Source organism: Astatotilapia calliptera, chromosome 9 (assembly GCF_964374335.1).
Source record: "Astatotilapia calliptera chromosome 9, fAstCal68.1, whole genome shotgun sequence".
Classification (NCBI taxonomy): domain Eukaryota; kingdom Metazoa; phylum Chordata; class Actinopteri; order Cichliformes; family Cichlidae; genus Astatotilapia; species Astatotilapia calliptera.
In genome coordinates this window covers 29,013,650-29,026,426 of record NC_137430.1, presented here as the reverse complement: position 1 = coordinate 29,026,426, position 12,777 = coordinate 29,013,650, and the positions used below count along the sequence as shown (strand labels likewise).

Genomic DNA, 12,777 nt, shown 5'->3' with positions numbered 1-12,777 from the left:
GTAGTCTCGTGTTCAGCAGCATCGAGCTGATCATTTTTGTGGTAATGGTAAATATTTGGAGGGGGTTTACATTCATGCCATTAGCAGATGATGATGATGTTAACTATAGCATCTTCTCCAGGTTTTCTGCACCTTAAATTAGAATTAAGATTTTATATTTTATTCCACTCAGAATGAAATTTGAGGCCAGCTGCTTTAAACAAGCAAAAACTGGAGGAAAAAAGCTGTTTGTGTGGTTTGTTTGATGCTCTAGTTGCGCATGAAAACAAACATTTCCTTGGCAGGACTGTAGACGTGACCTGGAACTTGTTGGGGAGTGCACTGGTTTGATTCCCATCGCATAAATTTTGAAATCACTTGGCCGCCAGTTTTTACTGACAGCTAGCAGACAGGAAAAACCTGGTCACCTTATTTTTTATATATTCTGTTCTCACGCTTTATTATTTTGAAAGACTGAGTGAAGACATTTGTCAACAGTTGAATTTCTTCTTTTCTGAATCATTAGTGCTGTACCAAACAATAGCTGCTCTGCTCTCACAAATCACTGGGACCTAATACGAGAGATCTGGAAGGTTAAATCAGGCTACGGTCCTATTTGATTGCCTCAAACATTTGTTTTCCATCATGCACCTCTGTCTGGTCATGTCTACTAAGGTTCGGGGCTGCAGAGCATGTGTGAAAACAGCTTTTTAATTTGAATTACCTTGGAAGGCATCTGCTGTGTTGTTCACTACAACAATGTGGAAAGCAGCAGAGCTACACAGACATGAAAACAACATATTTCTGCTGTTTAGATGCAGACCATTTTCCCGAGTCTGAAAGTCACATCTGCAGTTAATCCAACATAGCATGAATACCAACTGCAAGGGAGCATTTAATGCACCTCTTGGAGAAAGGTTGGAGTTGACGAGCCAAAATGCTGAAGTCTGACAGAAAAAAGCGAGACTGTAAGCAGCCCTATTTCATAGTCCCAATATGGTTGTCAACATGATGGGTCGGTATATTAAGTATATCTGAAAGGCAGTAAATTGTCTCTAAGGTTTATACTTTTACCCACATGTTTGTACTCTGACTGGGGGAATATCAAGAACAAAGGGTTCACGAACTCAATACTTAAATGATTATTATAAAAATAAAAAAATATAGCACAGCATTTACATCTCTAAACAGGAATACACCTAAAATTTCTGTGTGGACTCAAATGACTTTTATACAAACATTTCTTAATGGCAGAACTGAGAACAACTGCAGCTGGTATTGCTTTTGTTTATTTGTGATTGGTGTATCCAGGCCTGGTGGGGAGCACTGTCCCCTCAAAGCAAGATGGTTCCTTGGTTTAAACTTTGTGGCCAGGTGGGCCTTTTATGTGGAGCTTTTGTGTTCTTCCTGTGCCTCCATGGGCTTTTCTCCAGGTGGTCCAGTTTGCTCCCTCAGTCCAAAGACGTACAATTTTCTTAGTGTTTCTAAATTAGTCATAGGCTTGGATATAAGCGTTAAAGCTCTGATTCTTTGTGCTAGCCCCCTGGAAGTGGAAGCCTGTTCAGGCAACACAGGCAGTTTCAATGGTTCCAACTTTTGGTGGTTTTAGGCACGACTGCTTCAGGGGTTAAAGAAGAATAAGAACAAAGAATAAAAGTTTGACAAACTCTCGGTCTTTGGCAAACTTTCCTGTGGATATTTGTGTTGCACAGCCACTTCACAGCCAAATTGTCTACCCCAGGCAAGACCACTATGGCAAAACATTACTTCCATCTGCACTAATTTACTTTTGGCTACATGACTCTGCTCTGGGACCCCTGCAGCAGCAGCAAGACCCTGCAGAGAAGAAAAGAAAAAGAGGCGATAGGTGAAGGTGGGCTACAAAGTGGCTTGCAGGTGTGGAGCAACTGTAGCTAGGCTGAAGCAGTTTAAAACGCATGCCCTACATTACATTTGCCTCAGGGTGTGTAGTAGGCTGTAAGAGTTGATCTGCAGGTTTGCATCTCAGTGTGACATTGAGACCTACCTATCCAAGACTTCAGCTAGTCTGTTGTTTAAGCCTCTGGAGACGCGTAATTTGGGGGGTATTCCGGTGTAGCCCGTGGATTAGTTTAGGAACTCCTTTCTAGATTGCATTTTAGCAAATTGAATCCTCCTTTTGCTCTCCACACAGATTGTAGATGACACAACAAGAAATTAAACAGTTTGTGCAACAAGTAGTCTATATTTTGCTGAAGATCTAGGTTGGATATTGGGTCCAGAGCTATGAATTAGGCATTAGATGCCTAGTTGGATATTAACTCATTCACTGCCAGCCATTGGCAGTGAATGAGTTAAACCCATTGACTCATTCACTGCAATTGACGGCTATAGACGTCAATGGCAGTGAATGAGTTAAAATTGCTTTTGGGCCTAAATATCCTTAAAAACTGTACTTCCGCCTTAAAGAGATGTTTGTAAAAAAAACTACACCCCTGGAAAGTCCAGTCCACACTTACTTTAAGACACTCGAATACAAAAGTCTGTTTGGTTTGATAAGCACTCATGCACAGCCACATCAGTGTCTTCTCCCCCAAGAGAACCAGTGTCGTAAAAGTTGTTTGACTTCTCCTTGACTTTTATAGTTTTGAACTCTAGGAGAAGTCTAGATGCTACCACACTCATCATTACAGCACGGTAGCATCATTAAGCTATTTCACCAGGTAAAACCCGAGATGCCCAGTCCAAGACCTGCTACTCTAGCTGATCAGAAATGCACCGAAGAAGCTGGTCTCCTCGTCCATGTCCACAGCAGATGCATTTGTCACCGTGACGAACAGGCGGTCGCCGGTAGTGAGCGGGAACAGCCCCCCCTGGTGGGCGGAGTGCAGAGAGTACTGGGAACCTCGGGACCAGCAGGAAGTGCGGCTTGTTTTCATCAGCAGGATGGGAGCCGGGTATGAGCTCATCTGTTGGGAGAAGAGCAGGTGAGAGAAATGCGATATGTTAGAAGCGCTAAAGAATGAGTGCTTCAAAGGTGGCGTGAAGGCAGGAATTACAAATTTTGATTTCATGTTTGAGTCTCAACCACAGAGAAGAGAAGCAACCAATCAGCTGTCAGCGAGCTGTCACTGCTTATGATCAAAAACCTCCTAAATTTTGTCTTAAACAAAAGCTTTCTTGGGAGTTGTTTACAAGTTTCTCAATCATACTCTGGTCCAAGAATCTGTCTTTTGCAGGACAAAACAAATTAATTTCAATTATAATCTGGGCTCAGAAAAACAAAGCAAAAGACAAAGAAGAATCCAATCCATGTGCTCCATGAGTACACTGGCATATGGCCCTTCGGTGGCTGGTTTCTAAATGCTCACTAATAAAAAACAAGACTATTACTCAGAAAAGCTTTAACACAGACTTCTTTGATGGCCTGTACTACACAGTATCATTTCAGCACCAGAGGTTTTCGCTTGGTCGTTCAGCAAAAAAATCAAGTGGAAGTTGGTCAGGTGATAGTTGAGGCAGCTAATTTGGCTAATGCTAATCAGCTGCAGCTTGCCTGGTGAGTGACTGGTTACTGTCACATACCTGCAAACATCAAGCATGACCACTGTTAAACTAGTGAAGTCCAACAGTCACATTTAATAAAACATCCATTTACAAACAGATGGCACACGGCCCGGGATGCCTTAAAAGATTGTGACAATAAGTTCAGCATGTTTTTCCACTTGCACAGTCTCCACAGTCCACAATAACGGAGAAGCATCGGTGCAGATCCTCGGCTCAACCTCCTTAATTTGGTTTGTTATGACAGGCCATCTTAGGGCTGTTCGATATAACGATATATATCGGATGACGATATAAAAACGTCTATCGTTTCATTTTACGCTATCGTTTGTTTCGTGGTGTCGCAAAATAAACTCTTTACGGCAATATTTGTTCATGGTTTTGATGGTCACTGTAGTGGCTATATTAATTTCTTAAAGTTCTATCTTTCTCTTATATTTTATATAACCACACTACAGATGGACAAGTGCCTGTTTTTATGCGTTGTCGTTAGCAACAATGACGGTAAAACCATCGCGTGTCTGCTTGTTTATGTTCCACATAAACCTTTCACAATAAAGCTCAAGATCCTGTTGAGACTTTTCAAAATAAACTGAATCACGTGAAAGAGCAGATCATTTACAGATGAGAAGTAAAAAAGAGCCGCAGGTGCTAAAAAATAAACCTTAGACTCAAACGTTAGAACAGGCAGTTCCCCGCAGCACACCGTGTAATAAATAAATACTCACAAAGAAAACGGCGGCCGTTACAACTTACGTCTAAAAATGTATCGTTTCATGCATCGGTTAAAACACTCGACTCCAGCTACATGATGCGCAGCTGGAAACACTTCACGCAAGTCGAGCTGCCCGAGATTCACAGAATTTACAAAAATGTTAAATTTTTGTGATTTATATCGTTATCGGACGATAGAATTCTTATATCGGGATATGAGATTTTGGTCATATCGCACAGCCCTAGGCCATCTGTAATGTCTTCTTCAGAAGGACTCCAAAGACTCCGAACAATGATTCAGGCGTCTGAATTGGCAGAAATTAACAGTTTGAACAAACACTCTCATGAACTCATCAGCTTTAAAACTTGCGACACAATCCCAACTATTACATCCTGATCAACCAGACTGGATGCCCCAGTGGGCTCCATTTTTGACATTTTTATTTTAATTCATTTTTGATCCAAAAATAAAAAGCACAATGGATTTGAATGCCCATTAATACACAAGCATAATGCTAGAAAATGGCTCTTTTTCATTTTTACGGGTAAAATATGTCCCCTTTAATTGAAGTTTTAGCTGACAAAGCAGAAGCCAAAGGTTACTCGATATTTACAGCAATTCTGTCTGAATGCTTATTAGTCATCATATTTTACTAGTCAGACACCATCCTAACACACCCCTGCCCGCCCCAGTGACTCAACAGTCTGCGATGTTCTGTGCAACAAACACTAAAAGATTACAAATAAATGTGCAGATAGGTCAAGACAAGCTGGATTTAATTCATGCAGAAGGAGTTTTGTTTTATCGCCAAAATGAATAATTAGACTGATGCATGAGTACAGGTCAAACCAAATTTTTACAACACTAGACGAGTGAAAGAACAAAAAGTGATAAGTTAGTTTATGAATGTGTCTCTCACCTTCTTATAGATGTACTGCAGCAGAGGTTTCCCCCTATCCTCCACCTCCTCGCTGTCCTCTCCATCCTCCCCCAGGTGGCTGTGTCTGAAGTAAGTCTGGGCGTAGACGTAGTAGAGGCCCGGCTGCGACACCACCAGCTCCCCATCCACCAGCTGGACGTCCTGGAGGAAGGCCAGCCCCTTACGGCCCTCCCACCATGAGATCTTCTGGCCATAAACGCGCCGCCCAGCAAAGACTGGAGCTGAGGAAGTAAGGCAAGTGGACAACATCAGATTTTGTTATGCAATCACATGTGATGACAGCTAAAACTTCATTTTAAGGGTGGTGGAGTTCAACAGTTTGTTTTAAAGACTCCTAATAACGAGGTCAGGATATGTGAAAGTAATCATTCTGAGCCAAAAACTCTCAGTTTTGGGAGTTTGTTCTACTCATAAATCTCTATGATGTCGGTGAGAGGGGATATCCCTAATGTGGTCATCTTAGGCCCAGAAGCCGCACCCAACTGCTGTCCAAATTTTGTTAATGAGGGGCATTCAATAAGAAGAAAGTTGGCTTAAAGGGCAAACAGCTTGTTTAAGACAGGGGATCTGGCTTATTTTGAAGTGTAACTCATGCAAAGCTACGCTAGTAGAGTCCAAGAATAAAATACAGACGTTGCCTTTAAATTGAAAGGTCACTCTGTGCATGCTGTTTAAATTTTGCTCTAACGCAATCCGCCTAACGGCCACTTTCAGCAGCACTCACCTCCTCCTGCTCGCTCCAGTTTGGGGACATAGCTGCCCGTGACATGAGCGGCAACTTTGGGGCGAGAGAGAGAGAGCAGCACCTGGGAGACTTCATCTAACGTGAAGGAAAGGATGGAAAATGCACCCAGAAAAGTCCGATCAGAGGATAGATCAGTATTTAGTAGGTCATAGGTCAGATGTTTGCATGTTTCGGTTTTGCTTTCTCACCTTTCACTTCCGACGAATTCTGCCTCAGCCTCTGCCTCTGCCTCTGCTGAGACAATGACTGTAGGAAAAACAGTGGTGAAGTAAGATTTTTGAGTAATATGTCTGTAACATTAAACATAGTAATAACCTTTTGCCACTTTATCTGCCGAGCAGGGCCATCAGCTCATACCGCAGACCTGCCAAGCAGCGTCTTATCTAACTTTGACCCTGTAAATGTGCTGACATCAGATCAGGAGACTTGCTCCTTTGAATAAAAAAAGAAGTCTTCGTGTTAACGTTGGCAACGGATTCTTTCCTGGAAACGACCCGTCTCCAATTTCCTCGTGTTTTTCATTTCTTTTGCCAATTAATTGGAAACTACTGCCAAACCAACTAAAACCATTTTCTAAATAATGGTTCTGGACAGTTTAGCTCAGCTGCAGAAATGTGTTTTAAAAGAAAAAAAAGAAGAGGCTTTCTGAAAGAATCTGAGAAAAGAGATAAGACATCATTTAATGATTATTTAGCTGTCAAAGAGATGATCAGAACATAACAACAGGTAACTTATTCAAATATTCCCAAAAAAGATGAGTTAATCATCGGAGATTAGAGATTCATGCATACTTTAAAAACAAGATGTCACTGGATAGTTTCAGTACGGGAATACTAATACCGGGTTGTCAGTCTGACAAACGGCTGGTCAGCCGGTTCATTGCTTTGGTTCAAACAGAAATATTTTCTCCTACAGGATCAATTGTCTTAAGGTGTCTTTTTTTATGCAAATAATGCTTCTTAGTGGCAAAATCCTGCTGATATTGGTGCTAGCACATTTGTAGGAACTAAGACTCATCACACCAGGCGGACAGGAGAGTCGTCTGCTGCTCATCTGCTTCAAGTTTTGACATGTTCCGTGTTCAGAGAAGCTCTTCTTCATACCTTGGTTGTAACGAGTGGTTTGTTACTATCGCCTTCCTATCAGTTCAATCTGGCATCAATGACGCATTTTCATCCAGAGAACTCACGGTCACTGGATATTTCGTCTTTTTCAGACAAGTGTCTGTAAACCAAAGAGATGACTGTGTGGGAAAATCCCAGCAGGTCAGCAGTTTCTGAGACACTCAGATCAGCTTGTCTGGCACCAACAACCTTTCAAAGTCACTTAAATCACCTTTTTCCCCATTCTGATGATCAGGTTGAACTTTGTCTGCATGTCTAAATGCACTGAGTTGCTGCCATGTGATTGGCTGACTAGATAGCTTTGTTAAAAAGCAGCTCAACAGGTGTACCTAACAAAGTGGCCAGTGAGTACAATAAAATGATTAAATTAGGTTTAATTGACGCTGTAAATCTTTACACCAACACATCTGCAGCTATGGGTGTTTTTTAGGTTTCTACCATTCACCTGCCTGTTGAGTGTGTTTTTAGAGGAAATACTACTGTAGATTCAGATTCCTTCCGAGTTTAAAAACCCGAACCAACGTCCTGGATCAGACCGTCTCTGTGTTGTTTATGTTCTGAACTAAATTTAATCAACCAGCAGAATCGGAAAAAATCCAACTCGAAGTATTTAGCAGAGCAGCAAAGTCAGAGGAGGAGAGAAGGGAACGAAAACAAACAATGTGCACAAATAGCAAGCAAAAGAAAATGAATATGTTTGCTGTGTGTGTGTGTGTGTGTGTGTGTGTGTGTGTGTGTGTGTGTGTGTGTGTGTGTGTGTGTGTGTGTGTGTGTGTGTGTGTGTCAGTGCAGGGCAGGTGAATGCATTCCTGTGCTGATTAAACCACACAGGATCACATCACATCTCCAGCTATGAAGGAGTTCATTGTGCATCCGCAGGCAGTGATTTGGATCATTTCAGTTTTTCTTTCTTCAGCGAATATCCACAGGAAGCCCCTAATAATGATAATAATAATGACCCCTCTTTGAGTTTAAGAGATAAAGCTGCCTTTATTCTACATTTTTCTTTCTGCCAATGAATCCCATGGAAAACAATAAATTAATAGTTTTAGGATAACAATGGAGCCCTGTTAAACAGAAGCCTTGTTTTTTTAGTCGTACTCCTGCTCTCCCGTGGCGCCCCTCTTGTGTTTATCATCAAGAGTAAAACTTTGCTTGAAATTTTCTTTGCTTGAAATTTAATTGAACTCCAGCTGTGCGGAGTTCAATTAAATAAGGGACCGCGGAATAAAAAATAACAATAAACCTTCTTCAGCATTTGCTTTGTAAGCATTTTTCAGACTTTGCAGCTGGGAGGAGTGTAGGAGGTTAGCAATGTCTCCAAAGCCCTGTGGGTGGGGAGTTTTTGATGCAGTGCAGTGAAGGAGAAGAAATTAAGTTTTGAAATCTCAGCAGCTGGCCAAATCATTCGAGTCATTAATAGAGATCGGCTGAAACCGATATGCACAGCTCATTTTCAGATTTTACCAAGCGGAAAAACTCTGCAGCTGAGACATGAAAGCAACTCTGAGCTGCCAGAAGCTGCAGAGCCTCTAATGCAGCGGTCCCCAACCTTTTTTACGCCACGGACCGGTTTATGCCCGACAATATTTTCATGGACCGGCCTTTAAGGTGTCGCGGATAAATACAACAAAATAAAACTAGTACTGGTACCGAAAAAAAGAAAATTTATTCATAACACAGATGAAAAGACCAAGGAAAACCGAGTAAACGATAAAAACGATAACAAAATAACGCTGAAAACCGATAAAAACCCTGAAAACCATACATTTCACACCTGAGCCTCAACTCTCGCGGCCCGGTACCAAACGACTCATGGACCGGTACCGGTCCGAGGCCCGGGGGTTGGGGACCGCTGCTCTAATGACCACTTGAGGCTCCTAAAGTGAGTCAGTCCCCCCAGTAACTCCCAGGTTTAACATGTACACCTTCAGATTTAAACAGGTTTACTGAAAACTGTTTTTATTCTAGTGACTTATTGAACCCTTCATAGTAGCTTTATGAGACCTGAATTATTTTAAGTTTATCCAGGCTTAAAGTTAGGGCTGTGCGTCTGATGAGTGTCAGGTAGCCTGTAGCTCTCTGCTAATATGTGGATTCTGGATACCAGCAGCTTTTCCAGGAAGTCTTTGTCTCTTCTTTGGTATTCTATCACTGTTTCTAAGTACTAATTATCTGATATATGTGTCTGTAGGTTACAACTAAACAGTCTATGGATGCAGCAACAACAAGAACAGCATGGCATCAGCCAAAATGCTATCACTGAGGCTTCAGAAGAGGGTTTTAGAAAGAATCAGGTGACGTCAGAGGCATTATATTCAGAGCAGCAAGTTAAAAGCCAATCAAGTTGCTGTGCATGTGAATAGGAGAGGCGGTTTCTGCTGTGTGGTAGCAGACACAGCTCTCTATTGGTTAAATATAAAGATGTATTTAAGTGTATTCTAACTTTTTCTTGGCTTCCTGTATCCATAGTGTGCATAAACATGGCGCGTATTCAGCATATGTTGAGTTGCTGTTTGTGTCGGCACTCTAATGAACGAATGATAACATTTCATGACTAATACTGGTTTACTCATCGTGTAGTCAGTGTGGGGCTCTGGAGTGTGTGTCAAACGTCTACAATAATGAATCTGTTAAAATGTTTATATTACTTTGAAACCCACTTTGAGGTTTAGATTTAAAATGTTTTTACAATGAGCGCACTGTGTTTATACCCTGTTTATTTTAGCATAACTAACGCCATTTCTCTTAGACGTTTCAGTGACGTTCTTCTTCTACAATAATGAAATTATTTAGATGTGTTAGCTGTTGTGTTGCTTGTTTATTAGTGAAGTTAGTTATTTGTATAACAAGCAAAACCCTCAATACTTCATCTTAAATACTGTTTTGTCCAATGTGTAACAACATTTGAACATTTCAATGAAAATGAACTTAAGAAATGCTTATTTGCCATCACTGGTATTCCTGCAGGATGAGGTCAAAATGATCCCCTAAGAGGTTTCAGTGTTAAACCTCATTTCGGGGCAAGGTAGCCAAACATTATAAGAGGGTTTTATCAGATTTGCTGCTTATTCTCTACATGTTTTTACATCCCACTGACAGCTTAAAGTTAAGACGCTTTCTCCCTATTAATTTAGACTATAGCTTTAAAGTAAGCACCCTGATTTCTTTCACAGTTTTAATTTAATTTCAAAGTAATGCCACAGTGGCTGCATTCATTGTTTACATACAGTTTGTGGATTTTATAGGTCAGTTAAGTTCTGGGGGGTAAAAGTAAGCAATAATTCCTCGTGATACTGTACCTTCTCGATGAGGAGGTGAACCTGCTGAGTGACCTGCCAGCATAGATCCCCTCGCACATCCGTGATGCTCTGCAGGTCAGTGCCCGTCAGACAGGAGACACTGCTCCTGGCAAAAGTCTCCTTTATCTGCGAATAGTGACGGTATGAAGTATAGCATGGAACAAGTGGAGCAATGTCTCTTTATTTTCCCATCAAACATTCCTGACACACCTGACGGTCTCTGTGGTTTCATTTTGCAAAACCAAAAGTTGTTTTCAAGGTCTGTTCGCTTTAAAAACATAATTTTACATGCTGATGTTAACTTAATTGCACCAATTTTTCTTGCTCTTTTTTTGTAGAAAAATGCCCATTGTCCACACTAAAACAATTACTGTCTAAAGAGTTGGCTTTAGAACCTGAGTCATCATAATTTCCTGGCATGCATCCCTTTCCTTCCTTGTCATGTGTTTAAGTTTCATTTTCCACATATCGCTGCTGCATCTCATCTCTGGGTTAATGATTGATTACTGTAAACAAAGGCTGAGAGTTGTACTGGACTGAATCCATCTGAGCAGAGGACTCTCAGATGTACTTCAACAAAAGTACAGTCAGGGCAGCATAATCACACTCACAAAAATTCAGGCGCATAGGTCTGTACAAACTCTTCCTGACAGTCACAGATGATCGTAAAATGATCTGCAGGCCACCTCTCCTGCTGCTTTTCTTTTTAACTTCCTTGTTCTCTGTTCTACGTTTGCAGCTGCAGAGAAAAACAAGGTGTGTATGTTTGCGTGACATTGCATTGTGCAAACCTTACTCCAGAGAAGCATAAGTGACCTGCATTACAATGTGTAAAAGAAAAGAAAAAAAGAAAAATAAATTAAAAGTGCAGCAACACCAGAGCGCAAAACTAATTAAAGTGGTTTGCTCCAGAACTTGTCACCGCTGAACTGCGCATTAAAACTCTAATTAAGTCAGCAGCAAAATGAAGTAAAACGCGGCTGCATCAACTTTGCCCCCGCCTCGCTGTGCGCAAAGCACGGCCATGCGTAAAAGCCTCCGCGCGTCCCTTACTCCTCTGTCCGAACTTTAAATTCTTCCTTACCGAGTTGAGAGCCGTTGTGAAGTGCAGCACGGTGATGGTGACGACCACAGTCTGCAGCAGAACCGCCACCAGCAGCAGGACCCCGAGCTTCGGACCGGAGCCCGTCATAACGACAGACTGCCGTCCGGTACCCGACCAGCGCCACCCGTCCCGTTCGCAGACGTCCAGAACAAGAACAATGGCAGAGAGCTGACTGCTTAACTTCTACCCTCTCTGTCCCCTGCAAGCAGGAGGAGGAGGAGGAGGCGGGGCCGGGCCTGAAGAACAAGAGCTTTTCCCTCTTTGAGATTTGTGCTGCAGGGATTATTGTTTCATTTCTGCGCTGAAAAAACACAGATAGCCTTCTAGTTTATTATGAAGTCTCATATCGTTGCTATAGATCTCTGCTCCAAGTTTTACTGTGAGAAAAATGCCTTTGACATGACCGGAGATCATGTTCTGAAACATGCTCAGAATAGCTCAGCAGTTGGATTTTGGAATGCACAGGACAGAGAGTTTGTGGAGGCTAATCTAAACGAATGATTTCACCACTTGTATTAAATCTTTATGAATTTGTGGTCCAGGGCAACAATGGAACAGCTGTGTTTGTCATTAGTATCCTAAATTAATTGTATCTTCAGTTCAGATGTAAGGGGTCATATGTGTGTATCGCCCACTTAACTGTTTTGATTTGGGGATTAACTTTTTCTAGTTTCAAGTTTTTCCTGCTGCCTGGTGTCAAGTTAATAAGCTGTTAATAAGCTGTGTTTCTTTCCATAAGGAAGAGTAAGAGCATTAATTCAGCAGTCATGCCTTACATAACAAATGGTATCTAACTGTATGAATGAATAAAGTGTATTAATTCGTACAATAACAAATAGAAACTAAAATAAGCATATTTGTTATTCACCTGTTGTGTCATTTCAACTCATTGTGAGTCTTTACTACTTGCTGCTGTCATTTTACACTTGAACTGGTTTCTCTGTGGCACCTCCTTTTACTGCTCAGACATGCACAAGCATCACACTTGGCAAGAGGTGCGGTGAAATCATATTAATTGAGTTGACAACAACAATGTAATGTAATATCTCTTCCAACAAGTATTACACTGAACAAGTGAGAGCAAGAGAGACAAAGAAGCCAACAGGGGAAAAATTGTAGGAGGTTTTCAGTCATTTCAGTGTGTTTGACCACAGTTTGTGTTGAGGTCAAAACTCTTTACAGCCTCCAAACTGCTGGTCCTTTGTAGTTAGCTTCCTCCGTGCTATGTTAATGCTGTCAACACCGAACAACACCGGAGTAAAATGAATAAATTGTCCATTTGTCATTTTGTCATTTGTTAAGATTTTAGGACATTTTGAGATTT

At 41.4% G+C, this 12,777-nt stretch overlaps 1 protein-coding gene across 1 annotated transcript; it reads right to left on the bottom strand.

The window, feature by feature from the left end:
• Window positions 1–2,183: 2,183 nt before the first annotated feature.
• LOC113029411 (tumor necrosis factor ligand superfamily member 10-like) lies at window positions 2,184–12,283 on the bottom strand. Its single transcript, XM_026180271.2, has 6 exons — window positions 11,433–12,283; window positions 10,349–10,474; window positions 6,111–6,168; window positions 5,902–5,997; window positions 5,157–5,398; window positions 2,184–2,927 (listed from the first exon to the last, which is right to left on the bottom strand). The coding sequence occupies exons 1-6, from the start codon at window positions 11,538–11,540 to the stop codon at window positions 2,718–2,720; spliced, it is 840 nt and encodes a 279-aa protein (XP_026036056.1). The 5' UTR covers window positions 11,541–12,283; the 3' UTR covers window positions 2,184–2,717.
• Window positions 12,284–12,777: the final 494 nt, after the last annotated feature.